Below are 18,583 nucleotides of genomic sequence, written 5' to 3'. Positions count from 1 at the left end.
AAAAGAAAATAAAAATATATTTCGGCATTTACAAGACAAAAGGTTTTCAGCTAGAAATATCAATCAAAAACAAATTTTATTTGACTAATAAACACATTTTAAAACAGATCAGAGCAACCGAGATTTGCGCAATTATAAAAGAAATTTTAAGTAAAATTTACATATAGAGTAAAAATATATTTATACATGGTAGGATAATTTCTTTAGTCAACAAACCAATCGAATCTACTTTATCGCTCTTGAAATATTAATTGTGGCTTGGGATTGCATTCGAAGCTACCTTTAAACTTTAGGCATATAAAAACTTAAGAAGTCTATGCTAATATGTTTTTTTTTTTTTTTAGAAATCAAGTTGGCTCAACTAATATCAGAGAGAGCAGTAAAAGAAACTTTAGTAGATTCTGAAAATGTTTGTGGATGAGGTGTTACTAAGGCTAAAATAAAATTCAGTGCAGACTGCAGCAAGTATAGCGACTTGGATATCGATGCTGATTATTAATAAGACATAAACAACTTTTATAGCAGAAAAGCAATAGAAAAACACACAAAAGCCTGTTAACGATATTTGTATATTTAAATATATAGAGGGAAATTTGATAAGCTCATGCTAGATAAGACAGACAAATGTATATAAATTTGATTTTTATATACTTTCAAGTATTCAGATTATAATTATGGTGCGATTGTGGTAGATGGGGCAGCTGTTGTTGTTGTTGTAGTTGTTGTTGTTGTTGAGCTAGATGAGGTAGGCGGTGTGGGTGAGGAGGGGGGTGTAGATGAGGGCGCAGTTGTAGACGGTGTAGTCGGTGTCGAAGGCGTAGTCGCAATCGCACCCAAACTGTTGGGGAAAATGGCTCGCTTGGCAAGGGGTTGGGAAGCGCTGCGTACGATTCGGATGAAGCCATCCTCGCCCCAGGTGTTGCCGAACGAATTGAGGCATCGCCAGTAGTCTAGATTGCTTGCCGCATCGTGTCCATAGCCAACGACCACCAGGAACTGGGAGCTGCTGGCCTGAGCCCGCACCGGAGGCACGTAGACACCGCTGCTGTAGTGCATGAATCCAAAGGTCGCCGGATTGTACTCCACAATCACGGGCACTTCGCTGGCTACGTAGCGCATGAGCAGATCATCGTCGCCGTCGGGAATGGTGCCGTAGGTCTCCAGTTTGATTGGACTCGCCGCCATCTGGGGCAGGCACATGCCCTGCTGGGTTTGCGTGTTGTTTGGGGGATATTCCGCCTCGTTTACCAAGAAGACTCCGGCCTGGCGCAGATAGTCGAAGGCGATTTGGGGCACCTGCGTGGTGCAGCCGTTGCCCATGCCGGCGCAATCGATCAATGCCTGGGCGGAGTTGTTCAGGGGCACATCCTGACCAACCTGGATGGCATTCAGTATTTGAATGGATCGAGCCACCGCATAGGCCCAGCTGCTGCTGCACACGGTGCCTTGATCCGGGGCAGACACCTGTACGCCCCACTGGCTCAGCAGGTCAAACTCTGCTGGCGCTACATCGTTCGGTGTGAGGGGCGTTGTACTGCCTGAAGTCGCGGGATAAACAGCCTGCGGCAAGCGTGCTGCAAACGTTATCAATCTAATATCCGAGAACTGATTCTCGTTCACTCGATAGCTGCTCGCCCCGCGATCTGCCAGCGCATTTTGCTGAGCTATCTGGTTCTTGTGATAGTTGTAGTAGTACTGAGCAGCATTTTGCTCCGCTGTGGTGGCATAGGTTTTACCAAATCTAGCCTAAAATGAGAAAGTTGTAGGTATTATAATTTAATATTTAATGTAGAATATCTGTTGAAATCAGCTATGATTACCCTATATTAATTGATGTGATAAATTTAAGGGGTTATTTTTTGAAGGTTAATATGAAATACAATTCCAAGATTTTACTTATTTAAAGAATATTTTTTGGTATTTTATTGTTAATTAATATTGTTGGATGTTCCTAACTTCATTAATTTATATTTTTTAAATAGAACAAATTCTATACATAATATATTATATATATATATTATATATATTTTGTTATAGATGTCGCTTATCAGATTCAGCTAGATATTATATACGAATATACATATGTACATATACCACGCTCTTGCTCTGGATGGACAGAAGGAAATAGAGTCGAAGAGGCTTTGCTTTTGCTTATTCACACACTTTCCTGTTAACCATTTATAATAATTTTCAACACTGAGCAACAAAAGCACTATATGTTTAATGGAAACACTGCTTGGCTTATTTATTTATTTATTTTTTAAATATTTTAGTCAAACTTAAAGACTCACCATATATGCAGCAAAATCCGCAGCCTGGGTACCATGATTGATGGCATAGGCGCCAGAGAGCACGACGAGACAGCAGAGCAAAGGCTTGAACATTTCGAATATATTGCAGAGACTAGTTAAGAATGGAGCATTGAACGTAGCTTTATATAGTCGCGCCCATCCATGCACTTTCTTTACGATTAGACAAGCAAATAATAGATAAACGGGGCTCCATAGCGCAAGAAATGTGCAAATAGATTTCTACATAGGCGGCATTCAAATCATGACTATCATTCTTGGCTGTCTGCAAATGCCTAATTCGCACTTGTATAATTACGGTATACATACACATCTACATATACATATGAGTACCTGGTTGACGAGGCGTGGTCTGTTTACATGTCCCACTGCCATCGTAGGTTCTCATATCTCTGTTAATTTGAAATTTCCACTGGCCTAGTTCAATCTCAATTCCAAAAATTCTCTCTCTTTCTCTACCGTTCTCTCTCTTTCTCTCTCACTGTCAATTATTGACGGAGATCGTAAATGTTGTAAGAGCTGACAATTTCTAAGGCAGTTAAGCAATCTATCCAGACATACATAGATCAAAGCCCGCTGTGCCTTTTTATTTTTGTCAGTAAAATGATTTAAGATTGCCAAACATTCTTAGAAATAAATCCGTATTGACGCATGCTACATTTGGGTATCTTGCTTCTTCCTACTCAACCTGATAATTATAAGACCAAGACTTCTACTAGCTGATGCTAATTTTCTATGTACATCCCCTTTTATTTCTTGATTGATATTCTAAAGATTTACAATTCGCTTTTTAAGTTAATTAATTTTGAATAAATTTAAATCAATTTTAGTTTTTTATTTCTTTCAGATTTATCATATATACTTGTAGCTTGAAACTGGTAAATTTATTTATACCCGTTTGACCTGTTTATCGACATGATATGTAAAAGTAAAGTTATATCACATTGAAGCTACATAAGGGAGAAATAGAAACATTTCTTCCATCAATATTTTTAGTATTTGATGTTTATGGTGCAACGATAAATTAAATTTATGTATCGTCTGTACTGTACGCCTACCAAACTGGTTCCATTTATTAACTCTTTTCGCTAGAAATGGAAATTGATTGCTCTTACAGGGAGTATTGTAACTGCCTAAGCTTAAGAGTAAAAATAAATATGAAATTAATTTTGATAACAATTCTTAAATCATAAAAATGAGTACCTTGTTACAAATAATTATTAATTTATTATTATTATAAATTAATAATTCCTTTGAATATTTTCTTGGCCATAATTTTATCCTTAATTTATAGTTAAGCATCAAATCATAATCATAGCATACAAAGTAATCATATGTATCATTAATTAATCTAATCTCATATTTACCCAAGATTAACTTTTTTTTATATATCTCTGTATCAGTGAGAGTATTAAGACTTCGTTGCTTCACCGTGAACCGCCTTATAGTTGTGTTAATTTATTTATGCTGAAGCATTTATGACAAACACAATGTCTATGTTAATCATAAAATTAAAATTTTTTTTAAACAATTCTGATGTTTATAATTTAATTAACAAGTATACCTGTACCTTGAAAAACTGACATTTCCGAGCTTACATAAATTTTACGCAAATTATGTTTGATTTTTCTAAACGTGCTAAAGGCAATGTAGTCTGCTGCTTAAAACCAGTTACAGTAAGCTGTTCAAATTATTAATTTGAAGCGACACGGGAAATTGTACAAGAAATTTTTATAGGAACCTTGTGCTTCTGCTAACAAAGTATTTTTATTTATTTCTTTCTTTTTTTTAATCTTTTGGATCGTTAGCCAAAACAGGGCCTATAAAACCGAAGAGCCTTTTACCCATGCGACTTTTAATGTGCCCACGCTTTTTAGGAATTTTGGTAATCCGTCTCAAAACTGAACTGATTTGCAAGAATATGCTAAGGCCGAACCATCTATAAACGAAGCATGTGTATGGTTATCGTCAAGAACTATTCAAAATAATTTATTAATTTTCCTCAGATTATACCAAAAATTCCACATCTGGTCAAGAGCTCACATAAATTAATACAAATTATGCTTGGAGTTTCTACGTCAGTTAAAGGTTTTTTTTTTTTTTTTTGCTTAGTTACTAGAAACAGTTTACACTTAATACGCTTAGTAGGTGACCAGTTCCAGTGAATACATTTAATCTGAGGTGTGTTTCTCATACAGAGTATAGGAAATTGGAAGATGATGCTTGGACTTATGCTGAGCAGGTTTTTGAATTTTGTCTTTGGATTTATGGTCAAAGCCAGGGCCTATAAAATGGAAACGCCTATCGCCACCGCGCGTTAATACGTGTGCAGCGGTCGAGGCAGCAGCATCTCTCTATAAGATCTTCATACCAAAAGAGGTGCACAGCCGAAAGCCAACAATAGTGGATATAAAACATAATTACAACAAAAGGTGATTAGTGTGCAGCTTCTTCATATGGATTATAAGTGTGTGCGTGTGTGTGTGCTTGCAATAATTAGTTATTAAGATCCCCATGTTCTCAGATGCGATGACTCAGCGCCTTTCACCCGCATCAAAATCCTATGAGATGTGATAATTTGAATTATCGAAAGTGAAATTAACAACAACAACAAACATTTGTCTCTGTTTTTGTTTTCAACGTAATTTCCCTGCCAAGGGCAGAAAAAAGAGATACGAATCGAACGCGAAATCATCTGCTAATTTTGTGCATATATTAAAATAAAATAAATCGAATCACATCAATCTAAGCAAGCAGTCGAAACCTAATGGAAACCTTTAAAATTCAACTTCAACATTGCACGCGATGATAAAAAATGAAGCAAGATTAATCAAACTGTGTATGGTGTAACCAAAAACTCCAGTGTATTAAATTTGAAAAATAAAAACAAAAATAACAATAAAGTTCCACTCGATAAAAAAAGCTTTGGATATAAAACTTATCTCAACTAATTGTCTGCTATCAAGTGTCGAAATGTTTATTACTCTGATTGCTTATCTATTCTTAGAATTCACGCGATACAAATTTGAGAATGTATTCAAAAGACTTCCCACAGTTGTTTTGACTGTGATAAACATGATGGCTTTGCATAGAGTACATCAATTTGCTAGAGTAATTTCTAGATGGATACACCTGCCCATCCATAACTGTTATCTAATAGTTTTCACTTTTACATCATCGCACTCTCGATCATCTCTCGCCATTTCGCCGTTTAGATGAGGATGTGCAAAGTGCAGGTGCTGCAGCTGCTGTTGCTGTTCGCCTGCCTAAATGCTGTGTCATTGCAAACGCTGCAATTATTTCCCAAGCTCACGAAAGTCAGCAACTTCGATGACTTTCTGCGGCAAACGGGAAAGATCTACTTAGACGAAAATGAGCTCGAGTTCCGCAAGAGCATATTTGTCAAAACGAAGACAGTTGTGGATTTATCCAACATTTATGTGACCAGCTATACCCTCACCATCAACGTGTTCTCCGATATGACAACGAAGGAAACAAACCCACTGCTTGGCTCTAAGCGCACGGCTATTGGCGAGTAAGTATGATATCATAGATGCCATTCATAGATACATAGACACAAAGATACAAAGATACATAGATACATAGATATATAGATACATAGATACATAGATACATAGATACATAGATACATAGATACATAGATACATAGATACATAGATACATAGATACATAGATACATAGATACATAGATACATAGATACATAGATACATAGATACATAGATACATAGATACATAGATACATAGATACATAGATACATAGATACATAGATACATAGATACATTTGTAGATACATTTGTAGATACATTTGTAGATACATTTGAAGATACATTTGTAGATACATTTGTAGATACATTTATAGATACATTTGTAGATACATTTGTAGATACATTTGTAGATACATTTGTAGATACATTTGTAGATACATTTGTAGATACATAGATACATATGTAGATACATAGATACATTTGTAGATACATTTGTAGATACATTTGTAGATAGATTTGTAGATAGATTTATAGATAGATTTATAGATAGATTTATAGATAGATTTATAGATACATTTGTAGATACATAGATAAATATGTAGATATATGTATTTACGTGCATTCACTATTTCGCTTCTCCTCTTTATTTCAGAGAATTAATTTCGACCCACATTAGCTTTTTGCCCGCCCAAAAGCCACCGGAGTCTCTGCCGGAATCTTTTGATTGGCGTGAGAAGGGAGGCGTTACTCCGCCCGGCTCACAGGGGCCATGCGGTTCGTGCTGGGCATTTGCGACGATAAGTGCACTCGAGGGTCACTTGTTCCGGCGAACGGGTGTGCTCGTGCCGCTGTCGCAGCAGAATCTGGTGGATTGCGCCGACGCCTACGGTACCGAAGGCTGCGACGGCGGCTTCCAGGAGTATGGCTTCGAGTATATACGAGATCACGGAGTTACGCTGGCCAATAAGTATCCGTACGAGCAGTCCGAAAATATGGTTTGCCGGCAAAATCAGACGGCTGGTGCACCTCCACGTGACAGCATTGTCAAGGTGCGCGACTATGCAAGCATCCCGCCAGGCGATCAGGATTTAATGAAGCAAATTATTGCCACTCTGGGTCCACTGGCCTGTTCCATGAACGGATCTCCCGTATCCTTCCAGCAATACAAGTCCGGCATTTACGACGACCCGGAGTGCAACAATGAGGAGGTCAATCACTCCGTCACTGTTGTTGGCTACGGCAGCGAAAACGGACGTGACTATTGGATTGTCAAGAACTCATATTCGCAGAACTGGGGCGAGGCTGGATTCTTTCGACTAGCGCGCACTCCCAGCAATTTCTGTGGCATTGCCAGCGAGTGCAGCTACCCCATACTGTAGATACATATGCATATACACATACATCCCAGCTCCCCCTCTCTCTCTTAGCTTCACCCCTTTTTAAGTATTTGCCTTTCATTTGTCTATTGTTTATTTTTTGTTACCATAGTTTGTAGAAAAATTATATGAATGATAATAAAAGATAATGACAAATTTGAACACCTCTTTTCGTTAAGTTAATTAAACATATTTATGTAGTTATAGAAATGGAAAGGTATGGTTAGCTCATCTGACATAAACCGTCGACCTTGATCTTGAGATAGTAGTGAAATAATGAGATAATAATTTATGGAGAAAGATAAACTTGAAACTTAAATTAGTAAATTCTCATAAAAAGAACTGATAATTTGTCCGACTAACTTAAATTTTATGCACTGTCAACTGGGGCCTTTGGCTTAACAATAATATATTTTCAATGAGAACACGAGCAGCCGGCTGGGAGATCCGGCTCTTGCAATCAACGCTAAATTTCTTGACCCAGTAAAATCATAGTTTTAAGGGATCTAAATTTAAGAGTTGGTTGCGGACCCAATAAATTCATAGTGTTAGATGTTCGCAGATATCTTAATTGGCTACACGTCACAAAGCAGGACAAACATATTCATTCTATATGCAGCCTTGCCAAACAAGGGCGATGAAATAAAATTGCTATGACGTGTTGCATAGTCTGACGTTATTCGCATGTCATTATGTGTGGCATGGCATATCATTGGCCATGCTGGCCATGCTTTGAGATTGTCGAAACTCCGTTTTCAAATCGGTTCAATTCGGCTCAATAGGTTCGAATGTGGGCGTAGTTTGCGATATTTCCTTCAAATTAATATTCGTCAAGATTTACTGCTCGAATGCTCAATTCAATTCAAAATCGTATAATGATGCCTCTGAAAAGACGTCATCATGATGGCCAAATTTACAAACAGCAAGTTTGCTAAACTCTTTAATATTATTCCAACACGCTCCACAGATAGTAAATTATTTTTGAATAAATGGCAAATCGGATTAAACGTTCCGAATGGCATTGATGACTTATATAGAAGCTGAAATGTAGTTATCAAAAATTGAAACAGACTCTCCACCAATAACGCGATATAAAATTAGCAGAGAAACCGTTATCGGAACGAAATAGACGTTGATTGAGTTAGGATAGTGACCCCAGCTGATAAATAATTCAGCTCCCATTATAGTGAATCTGAATTACTTAAACTTATGTTAATTGGTTTTTAAAAATATGTGTCATAATTTATTGAATGGTTTCATCTTGCTTTCCATTGGTTTTAGTTGGGATTGGTTTTATTACATTATTGTTCGCTGATTTTCAAACAAGTACATTTATAATTTTGCCTCGTTTTGTACCGATTACACATAATATGGCATTATTTATAGTATTTTCTCTCAACCTGTGTCTGAATGCATAAATTTGTTTTAATTATTTAACGTTCACGATTTCTACATGATTAATTTATATAAATTTTTACTGCGAATTAGTGTCTTGGTTTTTTTTTCCTTTTTTGGCTGTTAATAGAGTTTTACATGAACTGATTTTGGTTATTTTCCTTTCTTGTTTATATTTTATATTAGTTTTGCTTTAGCCTTTTGCACATACAACATACATATACATACAGCTGGCTTACACAAGTTACATATACAATACATAAATATATAATATATATATTTCGTTTTGTTTAACAAATTCTCTCATAGTGTATCATAATTAGATGCTGCTCTAAACAAACATTTATGTTTAATTATTGAAATATGTTTACATTCATTGATATTGATTAATTTCCAATTGTATAGCTTGAATATATATATATGTATATATTTGTTTCCATTGCACTATACAATTCTTATGTGAGTTAACAATTCTCTGGGGTCCAAATGCGCTCTCAATTCATATTTACGTTTTCAAAAATTTGTCTAATAAATAATTACAGTTATAATAATATATATGAAGTTAGTATATTTGATGCAAAAGCCGAAATGAATTACATATTCTTGTTTTTGTTTTTGTTAATAATAATACTAAATTATTTGAGATTTTTTTTCTAATTGTGTTTATTGTTAATTTCATTTTTTGTTAAATACTGATATTTAAGAGCTTGTTGCCTACTAAATATTAGTTGGGTGAGTTATTTTTTGGGGCTCACTTTTCACACTAATACTATTTGAAAAACTCGACAAACAGATTTGTAAAATTTGTAAATATTTGCAATACCCCATGGAGCCGTTCTAGAATTTTTCATTTAACAAATTTTAGCTGAAATTCAATTTTAGAATTTTTTACATTTTGGCGTTGTGTTTTATTGTTTTCTCAATATATTTAACATATATTTTTATATTTATATTCGCTAAGGTTCAAGCAACCCTGGCCACAGGTCCTACACCTGCTCCTGCTCCTGCGCTTTCAATAGAACTAGAGCTGAAGAAAGAGTTGAGTGTGTAAAAATGCGCATGCATGCTTCTCCGGGTTGGGTTTGGTTGTAAAATGGATATGTTTTGAGCAGTTCTTGTGATGTCTGCTGGTTAACTAGTGTGTGGGTTCAATTACTATATCGTTTAACTGCTGGCGTGTGTAAATTTGTCTAAAAAACATTTTCGCATACGCTTATGAAGCCAAATCCAAAGCTGAGCGGGACTCAGGTGGCCAGGGTCTTGCACAAGAAATGTTAATACTAAATAACTAACAACGTTTAAAGCATAAGTATTTGTATATATGTACATATATAAGATATACATACATACAGTATTTAGCATAATATAATATGTATATAGTCGTATATATACGTATATATATATATATTGCAACAAATTTTCACTACAAAAACTGCACACACACAACTTAGGGGCTAGCTTATAAATTATTATCATTAATATTATTCTGTATAAGGATAGGGCGATTAACTGAGCAGTTGGGCTAGCTGCTTACGCTTATTCCCTGCTAAAGCAAATGGTGTTGCTGCTGCTGCTGTTGTTTGTTGTTGTTGTTGTTGTGGTTGCTGTTATTCGTATATGCTCGACATCGGTGTATTAAGTTAAGCCAACTTTGTGTACTAGATATATAGTTGCAGTTGGTGTAAAAATTGTATTTGCCATTAGCACTACCAAAAAATGTGTGTGTCGACAACGGAGACGTGGCACAACTAGCTAAGAGATACGCTTAGTAGGTGGGTTGCTGATACTCCATGCCCGACTGCTGCTCCATGCCTGAAAGAGAAGCTATGCGGTTAACAATATTTAATAATAATCAATGTATAGAATATAGCTTACCCTGCTGTGGCTGTCCGAAAGGCGAGGCGCTGTACTGCTCATTGTCGTTGTCCATGGAGTAGCTGTAGGCCTGCTGGTGCACCACATTGGCCGGGTCTGTCTCAAAGGCCGAGGTGAACTCGTCGCCGGCGCCAATCAGAAAACGTTTGTAGGCCATAAATGCGCACAGAGCCTGCAGAGGATTTGAGACATGAGACTAGTTCAAGCAACTGGTTAGGTGATGCCACAACTCACCCAGCTAAAGATGTTGAAGAAACAAAACACAATGGCCGTCTTCATGCTGCCGGCGCCAATGCCTTGCGGAGGCATGGGTGCTGCGCTCCACTGGGACCACAAGTAGAAGAATGCAATGAAATACAAGAAGGCCCAAGCAGCTGCACAAGGAGACATATACATGTAAGCAAAGGAAACTAAACAATCTTAAAGAGATTTGTGAGTCTCACCTGAGAATGCCATGTCGCCCATGACATAACGCTTTCTGCTCTTCACCGAGGACATGCGCTCGAACATGAACTCGCCGCCAATGAAGTACATGGAGGCGAGAAATCCGAAGATGCCAATGGTATTGCCATATTTGCAGGCCATGCCATCGTTATTGTACAAGCACATTTCCTTGCCATCCTTCTCGACCCAGCCCTCGGAGGATATGCAGCCAAAGACCACAATGGAGAACAGCTGACCAGAGTTAGCACAAAAAAAAACACATTTATTATGATTGAATTATGGTAAAGTAAATAAATTAAAGTATACTAAAAATACGATCTGATACACACAGTGCGTAATGAAATATATGTATAAATATATATGTATAGGTATTGATTTCAAAGAGCAGGTGCAATAAACCAGAAGTTCAAGTACACTCACAAACACACGTAAAGAGATAGAGAGCGAGAGAGAGAGAGGGAGAAAGACGTATTTAGGTTTGTGACCCAATTTTAAGTGAAGGCCAAGTTTAGCGAGCATAAGCAGCGCCTGGGGATAGGCAATGCCAACTGCAATAACAAAGCAGGTCCTTGGCTAAACTTGGCCAACTGACAGAAACCCCCCCACTGCCCGTCACCAACTGCCTTGTATTATGTTATTCTTGTTTAAATATAGCTTACAAGTGTGAGTGTGTGTGTGTGTGTGTGTGTGTGTGAGCCTCTGTCAGCACAAATTGCTATTAAATGTAAACGAAAGCAAACCATGCTTCTAAATGACTATTAACTGTTTTCTATCCTCAGTTGCCAATGGCCGCTATGACGCACTAGCTGGCCATTACACATGGCGATTGTTGTTGCTGGCCATTGATGGCCTTTATTTCAAATTTTCATAGTCGTGCGACTTTTAGTGCCAGCTGCACAGCTGTGTCTCTCGTCATTGTTAATTGTTTCAATTCTATTAACTTGCAAACAAAATCAAATTTTAATCAATTCCCATGAGAAACAAATATCTCTTAAGTATGTACAATTTATATGTGTGTATGCATATAAATTTAAATTGATCGCATTTTTAAAAAGGAACTGCAATAATTTCTTTGCTTTTATTGGTAGTTAAAATTCTATGCCATTTGGGATTTCCTGCATAACTTGACAAAGCAGCCTCGCTTATATCCTGTATTCACTCATGCGTGTGTGTGTGTGTTTATGTGTGTGTGTCTGTGCTTTATTTAACTTACCCAACAGAGGGCGCGTATGACTACTTGAGGCTTCATGGCAAACGTTACCGGATCGAAGGCGCCACCCGCCTTGCCACCGCCATAGGCGCCACCAGCATTAATGTTGAGTATTTGATTGAGCACATCCATTTCGAACGCCTAACACTTCCTTTTTTGTATAAATATGTATATAGATATTTCTAAGTGTAAATTTGTATATATTTATATGTAATTTTCTTTTTCTTTATCGTAAGCTGCGCAAACTTTATTCAGTCGTAAGTATTTCCTTCTTCTTTTTTTGCGTTTTTCACGTCTTGTTGTGAAAAATCGAATGCTTCTTACTATGCCAGCTCAAGGGCAAAGCGGGGGCGTCTTGGTCGTGGCGTTTGCAAGTATATGTGCGACTGTCCGTATACACACTAGCTGAGTATGAGTGTGTCTGTGTGTGTGTAGTATATCGCAATTATAGATTACAGCACAATGGAAATAACTCAGCGCTGTGTGGCAATGGTTATGCCTGTGCTCACGTATTCCTGGCTCTTGTGACACACGCGCGCGCCAAAGCCGCAAAGAATCGCAACTGATATTTGAAATTCACACAAACGAACGACACGCAGACAAGCTAGATTTTATTTATCATGCATAATTAATAAATATTTCACACGAAATTCAAGGGCCCGATTTTCACTTTTACTTTTCTCACACAACGGCCAACGCGCAGGACTAACAGTAAACTGACTGTAACGTCCTGTATTCGCTCTCAGTGTGATTATGTGCAATGGGCTTGTGTGTGTGCGTATACGTGTTTGTGTGTGTGTGTGGTTGAGTTAATCTAACTGCTAAACGCTAAGTGTGGCGCCTTTATCGATAGATTCTAAACTATCGGTATTCAGCTGCTATTCGAATACTGTAAGCAAACTAACTAACGCTTTGCAGCACTGGCCAATTTAAATGCGAATTGGCGCGTTAGAATTTATTCATCAATTTGGCGCCAATAGAGTTGCTTATGAGTTTTAACTCTTTCAATTTCTATATTAATAAAATTCCAAGTGTATTAAATTTATTGTGTCAATGCATTGCCCGTTTTTATGCCGGAACTTAAAGAAAAAAGGAGCAAAGGAATCTCACCAGTCTCCTTCCAGCTCTGCGCACCATCAGCGGAATTGGTTAGGCGAATTGGTCTTCAGTTGCTTGGAAACTGTGCCATTAGATCCGAATGAAACTCCCTACTATAAGAAATATACCCGCAATTTAAGCAACAATTCAAGACCTGTTCTGCCCAGCTGGCTGATAGGGCCACAACAGCGAAAATTAAAAAAAAATGGCATCAATCAGGTGTACAACTACGTGCAATCTGTCAATCTTATACCACTTCATCAACAAGGACCACAAACAGAGGGTGAAAAGTATATGGATAAGAAAAAAGAGATACAACGAGCATACCGAATTATTCCGCCATTCTCGAAGCAAAAGAAAGCAACAAAAATCGGCAAAGATCCAAATGTTGATAGTTTCGCATATAAGAAGAAAAATATACAGCCTTTCTCGAAGCATACTACACAAGATAAATCTGAAGACTCGAAGTCAAGCTCCAGCTCAATTCCAAAAGATAAAAAAATTAAAAATATCGTGAGAGAACTACGGCAAATAAATAAAAAACAGCCAGAACGTTTATACTATAAACCTTTTTCAACCTACAAAATTAGGCAATTAAGAGATAAAGAAGCTGAATATAAACATTATCACCGTTACTCAAACCAGAGAAAAATTAATGCCAATCTCCAAGAACTAAAACTTCTACAGCTATGCAATTCGCAAATTTGTGCAAAGTCAAATAAAAACAAACAGAAGTCGAAGGCGAAGCATATAGAAGACAATAAACGGAAGAATGTCATGAAAATGAAGAAAAATAATAATAAAAAGGAAAAGGAAAAGAATAAAGAAAAGAATTCAGCACGAATTGAGGCACCAGCCAAAATCAAGCAAAGTAGTTCTAAAACAAGTCAATGTGCTGAAACAAAGGTAAAACTTAAATCAAAATCAAATAATAGAAATATTAAGAAAATTAAACACAAAGCGAAGAACATTCAACCTAAGTTAGAAAATTTGTCGCAGGATAAAAACTCAGATGAGCCAACGAAATCAACTCATAATATTCTATCAGTCAATAAAAAAAAGAAGAGAAGTAAGCCAAAACTATTTCATTTAGATATAGCAGTACATCCTATCAAAGAGTCCAAGAAGAAGCCTAGACCCAAGGAAAAAAATGTAAGCCATCCGGCTGTTCAGATTCCAAAGAGTTTTCCAATAAAGCAGAATAATAAAATGAAGGAACGGAAGAGAAGTCATTTAAATAGGTTAGCAGCACAGGCGGCAAGAAACTATCTTATAAAGAAGATAAATGGAAAGCATAAAACAAATATAAAAAATTTAGATAATACAGTCATTAAGGTGCCAAAAAGCCATCAAACAAAGGGGACCAATGAAAAGCATAAAAGGAAATTAGATGGTACGACTGGAAAGAGACCAAAGGAGAAGACCAATAGAATGCAAAGAATTTTCGGAAATAGTTTGAACTATACGGATGAGGAGTTGCTCAGGAAGTTAAATCATTTAAGAAGGTTAGCTAAATTGAACTTGGCAAATTCTGCGATGAAAGAGACAGATAAAACAAATGAAATGAATGGCGAGGATGCGACTACTGAGCTGCCAGTGGTGTATCCTCTAAAGGGGACAAATAGTAAGGATGAAACTCGAGTGAAGTATGTGGGTGATGGTGTTTCTAAGCTGCCTACAAAAACGGACAATAAAATGGGTAAGGAGAAGAGGACAGATAGAACCGATAAAGTCCAGTTCAACGAAACGACTACAGATCAAACAAAGAAAATTCGTATAGATAATGCGACTACTGAGCTGCCACTAAAGAAGGTCGTTAAACACGTTAAAAAGAAGAAGAAAATTGAAACCAATAAAGGTAAAGTTCAGATAAATGAACACCGATACAGTACGACTATCATACCAAGTTCACACAGCCTTAAGCCAGATGATCGGAAATCATCAAGATCATCGATATCATCGATAATCTCAAAGGAGTTAATCAAAAGGCAAATATCCCAAGATCGCAGAATGGAACCCAGATACAAAGAGTATTTAAAGAAACTCAACGTTTACGATAACTATACGGGTACAATGCCTTCGAATGCAATTAGTGCTCTTTCGATTGCCACCAGTGGGACATCAAAGTCGATGGCCCTTTCCAATGATAGTAGAAGTACAGCTAAGCTTGTGCATGAGCCAAAATACGCTATTTCACTCTATGGACCACTTCCAAACATTGAAGCCGATGGATCAATCAAAGTTTCCTCCGTACCCAAGAAGAAAACTTTGAATGTTGCTGAGCAAGGGGTTTACGAATTTCGAAATCTCTCCCAATTTAACCCGAATTTAAGCAAAAGCAAAAATAGAACAATGAAGCGGAACCTCCGGAAGGAGCCTATTTATACGACAAACGAGCCTGTGAATTCGACTGAAGTGCCACGCTTACATGTCCATCAAGCTAAAGAGGAACAAAAGTACGAAAAGAGTCGTTCACAGTTAGAATTGCATATAAGAGAATTGCTGAAAATAGTTGAAACTCGCGACGATTTGCCGGTGAAGAAAACACCGCGAAACTTTGTGCTGGAGGCCCAAACGAAGTCTTGGCCAACCAAACGATCAAACGATCGAATCAAGAAACCAGTCAAGCACAAGAGATTCGAATTATGCACAAAAATGGAAAAAATATATGTTCCCGGAAGTTCCAAACCGATTTTCGTGCGACGTTACTGCAGAAAGCCGCTGCCGACGCCGCCGCCGTCAGAGTTGCCAGATGTAGAGCCCGCGAAGCCTCCATATGAGACCTGCCAGACCTTTGACCTGAGCAGGACGGAAGACGACCCGCCGCTGATCAGAGAGATGAAGGCCGCATGGAACAAAATACAGCTGAGGAACTACTATCGTTTCATTATACGACGCAACGAACGGGACAGCAAGGGGCCAACTCAGTGCGGGAACAAATGCTCGCACAATCATTGTAGTCATATAATGTGTTCGTGAATGTATATAAATGTTATAAAGACACATATATATAGACTTCAGATAGTATTGGTGGGCTGACAGTTGATCTGTGAACACATTATAAATGTGGACATAGCTCAGCTGACAATCGACCAATATGTCCTTACCAAGTATATATGTATATGTATATGTATATGTATATGTATATGTATATGTATATGTATATGTATATGTATATGTATATGTATATGTATATGTATATGTATATGTATATGTATATGTATATGTATATGTATATGTATATGTATATGTATATGTATATGTATATGTATATGTATATGTATATGTATATGTATATGTATATGTATATGTGTATGTATACGTATATGTGTATGTGTATGTAAATGTGTATGTGTATGTATATGTATATGTATATGTGTATGTGTATGTATATGTATATGTATATGTATAACTTAAGCAACATATACATATACATCTATATACATACAGTATATTTATATATTGCTCATATTGCATATAATCTGTTTTTAAATTATTTAACGTGTATTTTATTTGCGTATAAACAACATGATCGACTTCATAAATGCATTGCTGGCTTTTAATTGGATTATCTCAATTTTCCCCATCTATTCGTTCTTGAAATTGGCAGGGCGTTTCTCGACGAAGGCTTGCATGCCCTCCTTGCGATCGGCCTATGAATCGGAAGAGGAAAAAATGTTTATATAAAATTTCGAGTGTTACGTAATCAATCAGTCCGCTTACCGTCGAGAATGTAGCATGGAAGGTGCGACGCTCAAACTTGAGACCCTCTTGCAGAGTGGTTTCGTAGGCAGTGTTGACCGCCTCCTTGCACAGTTGCACAATCAGACTCGAGTGTGTGCCGATTTTCTCGCCCAGCTTGATGGCCTCGCTGACCAGTTGATCGGCTGGCACAACCTTGCTGACCAGACCGACCTTCTCAGCCTCCTGGGCGTTTATCATGTTGCCGGTGAGGCACATTTCCATGGCCTTTGATTTGCCAACCACGCGGGTCAAGCGCTGGGTGCCACCTGCTCCGGGAATGGTGCCCAATGCAATTTCTGGCTGACCAAACTTGGCCTTCTCGCCGGCATAGATGATGTCACACATCATGGCCAGCTCACAGCCACCGCCCAGGGCGTAACCATTGACAGCAGCAATGATTGGCTTCTGGGTGCGGGCCACCTCAGTCCAGTCGTTGAGGAAGTTGCCTTGAATGCACTGCGAGTATGTGTTGGGTGCCATTTCCTTGATGTCAGCGCCAGCTGCGAAGGCCTTCTCGCTGCCAGTCAAAACAATGGCGGCGATGTTGCTGTCCTTGCCGTATCCCTTCAGGGCTGTGGACAGCTCCTGCATGAGACCGTTGCACAAAGCATTCAATGCCTTGGGGCGGTTCAACGTGATAACAGCGACATTTTTCTTCTCTCCCGTCACTTCGGTTTTAATGAATTCCCAGTTAGCAGCTGCAGAGTGAAAGAGAAGGCAAACAAATTGATATCAGACAAGTTACGTAATCAATGTTTTTTTTTTCTTTTGCTTGTCCACAGCTTGTGGAAAGTAGTGGGCAATGAAATAGATGCGCCATAGTTCTAATTAACAGGTTCTGGCAACGTGGACTTTGTACTTCATCCGACTTTGTGGGTGGAATATACTCACAGGTGCTGCTGAAGCGAATCGCCACTTGTGGCTGACGGGCGGCGGCCTGGACCAAAGTTTGTGCGCGCACAGTAAACAATTTTGCAATGTTGGCCATTTTAACACCTGTTTTGCATATAACAAAGTTTATTTGCTATGATCAAGGAATATTGATTTAACTATATGATACTTACGGTGTGAATGCTGGAGCAGGAGTGTGGCGTGTGTAGCGATCGTGCGATGCTCTGTGCCGACTGGAAAGTGGCGATGGGCCAGAACTCACGCAGAAATAATCGAAATTCGTTCCAGTCTTTTCGTAAATACCGCTCTCAAAAGTGTAAATACGAATCGCGTGTTATTGTCCATCTTAAGCTTACAGTGGCCATAGTAAGCTAAAGAGCACTAATAATTTTGTAACACGTAATACAATTTATAAACAAGTTAAGATGTAACTTAACAAGTTGTATTTTTAAGAAATAAAATACAATTCATTTTTAGCCACTATTAATTTATTAATAAACATATTGCAATTATACTTCTTTTGATAATATATATTATAACAATCTTTGACAATTGAAAAAAAAAAAAAAAAACCTTATTCATTTATAGGTAGATATTTTTAATTTTTTTATTTCAATTAACACATTTTAATTTGTGGCTATCGATATATTGTGGCGATATTTTTCAAATAAAATTGTACTCGATTCTTTGTGCTTACAACTCGACTGAGCTGTTAATTTTCAAATATTTTTAG

At 37.6% G+C, this 18,583-nt stretch overlaps 4 protein-coding genes across 4 annotated transcripts; 1 reads left to right on the top strand and 3 right to left on the bottom strand.

The window, feature by feature from the left end:
• Positions 1-550: 550 nt before the first annotated feature.
• LOC149268648 (uncharacterized) lies at positions 551-2,433 on the bottom strand. The gene is made up of 2 exons (XM_089471184.1): positions 2,292-2,433; positions 551-1,746 (listed from the first exon to the last, which is right to left on the bottom strand). The coding sequence occupies exons 1-2, from the start codon at positions 2,382-2,384 to the stop codon at positions 673-675; spliced, it is 1,167 nt and encodes a 388-aa protein (XP_089327310.1). The 5' UTR covers positions 2,385-2,433; the 3' UTR covers positions 551-672.
• Positions 2,434-4,449: 2,016 nt separating this feature from the next.
• Positions 4,450-7,361, top strand: CtsL2 (Cathepsin L2). The gene is made up of 3 exons (XM_089471186.1): positions 4,450-4,741; positions 5,525-5,844; positions 6,470-7,361. Exons 2-3 carry the CDS (start codon positions 5,525-5,527, stop codon positions 7,194-7,196), a joined length of 1,047 nt encoding a protein of 348 aa, XP_089327312.1. The 5' UTR covers positions 4,450-4,741; the 3' UTR covers positions 7,197-7,361.
• Positions 7,362-8,400: 1,039 nt separating this feature from the next.
• On the bottom strand, positions 8,401-12,926 carry Syngr (synaptogyrin). Its single transcript, XM_018011456.2, has 5 exons — positions 12,121-12,926; positions 10,907-11,138; positions 10,698-10,837; positions 10,464-10,635; positions 8,401-10,400 (listed from the first exon to the last, which is right to left on the bottom strand). Exons 1-5 carry the CDS (start codon positions 12,247-12,249, stop codon positions 10,354-10,356), a joined length of 720 nt encoding a protein of 239 aa, XP_017866945.1. The 5' UTR covers positions 12,250-12,926; the 3' UTR covers positions 8,401-10,353.
• Positions 12,927-16,700: 3,774 nt separating this feature from the next.
• Echs1 (Enoyl-CoA hydratase, short chain 1) lies at positions 16,701-18,181 on the bottom strand. Its single transcript, XM_018011454.2, has 4 exons — positions 18,024-18,181; positions 17,851-17,955; positions 16,939-17,657; positions 16,701-16,868 (listed from the first exon to the last, which is right to left on the bottom strand). The coding sequence occupies exons 2-4, from the start codon at positions 17,945-17,947 to the stop codon at positions 16,803-16,805; spliced, it is 882 nt and encodes a 293-aa protein (XP_017866943.1). The 5' UTR covers positions 17,948-17,955; positions 18,024-18,181; the 3' UTR covers positions 16,701-16,802.
• Between the last annotated feature and the right edge of the window lie 402 nt (positions 18,182-18,583).

This window comes from Drosophila arizonae, chromosome 5 (genome assembly GCF_054131065.1).
Source record: "Drosophila arizonae isolate 15081-1271.41 chromosome 5, UAZ_ARI_1.0, whole genome shotgun sequence".
NCBI lineage: Eukaryota > Metazoa > Arthropoda > Insecta > Diptera > Drosophilidae > Drosophila > Drosophila arizonae.
This window is presented reverse-complemented; position numbering and strand designations above follow the sequence as displayed.

What these genes read in the sequence shown, in the direction of transcription:
- LOC149268648 (XM_089471184.1), bottom strand. Translation starts at nt 2,384, where the DNA reads ATGTTCAAGCCTTTGCTCTGCTGTCTCGTCGTGCTCTCTGGCGCCTAT. An exon ending in CGGATTTTGCTGCATATATG is followed by an intron (nt 1,747 to 2,291) that starts GTGAGTCTTTAA and finishes TTCTCATTTTAG; the next exon opens with GCTAGATTTGGTAAAACCTA.
- CtsL2 (XM_089471186.1), top strand. Translation starts at nt 5,525, where the DNA reads ATGAGGATGTGCAAAGTGCAGGTGCTGCAGCTGCTGTTGCTGTTCGCC. An exon ending in AAGCGCACGGCTATTGGCGA is followed by an intron (nt 5,845 to 6,469) that starts GTAAGTATGATA and finishes TCTTTATTTCAG; the next exon opens with AGAATTAATTTCGACCCACA.
- Syngr (XM_018011456.2), bottom strand. Translation starts at nt 12,249, where the DNA reads ATGGATGTGCTCAATCAAATACTCAACATTAATGCTGGTGGCGCCTAT. An exon ending in GGGCGACATGGCATTCTCAG is followed by an intron (nt 10,838 to 10,906) that starts GTGAGACTCACA and finishes CTCCTTGTGCAG; the next exon opens with CTGCTTGGGCCTTCTTGTAT. An exon ending in TCTTCAACATCTTTAGCTGG is followed by an intron (nt 10,636 to 10,697) that starts GTGAGTTGTGGC and finishes AATCCTCTGCAG; the next exon opens with GCTCTGTGCGCATTTATGGC.
- Echs1 (XM_018011454.2), bottom strand. Translation starts at nt 17,947, where the DNA reads ATGGCCAACATTGCAAAATTGTTTACTGTGCGCGCACAAACTTTGGTC. An exon ending in GATTCGCTTCAGCAGCACCT is followed by an intron (nt 17,658 to 17,850) that starts GTGAGTATATTC and finishes TTCACTCTGCAG; the next exon opens with CTGCTAACTGGGAATTCATT. An exon ending in TCCATGCTACATTCTCGACG is followed by an intron (nt 16,869 to 16,938) that starts GTAAGCGGACTG and finishes TCCGATTCATAG; the next exon opens with GCCGATCGCAAGGAGGGCAT.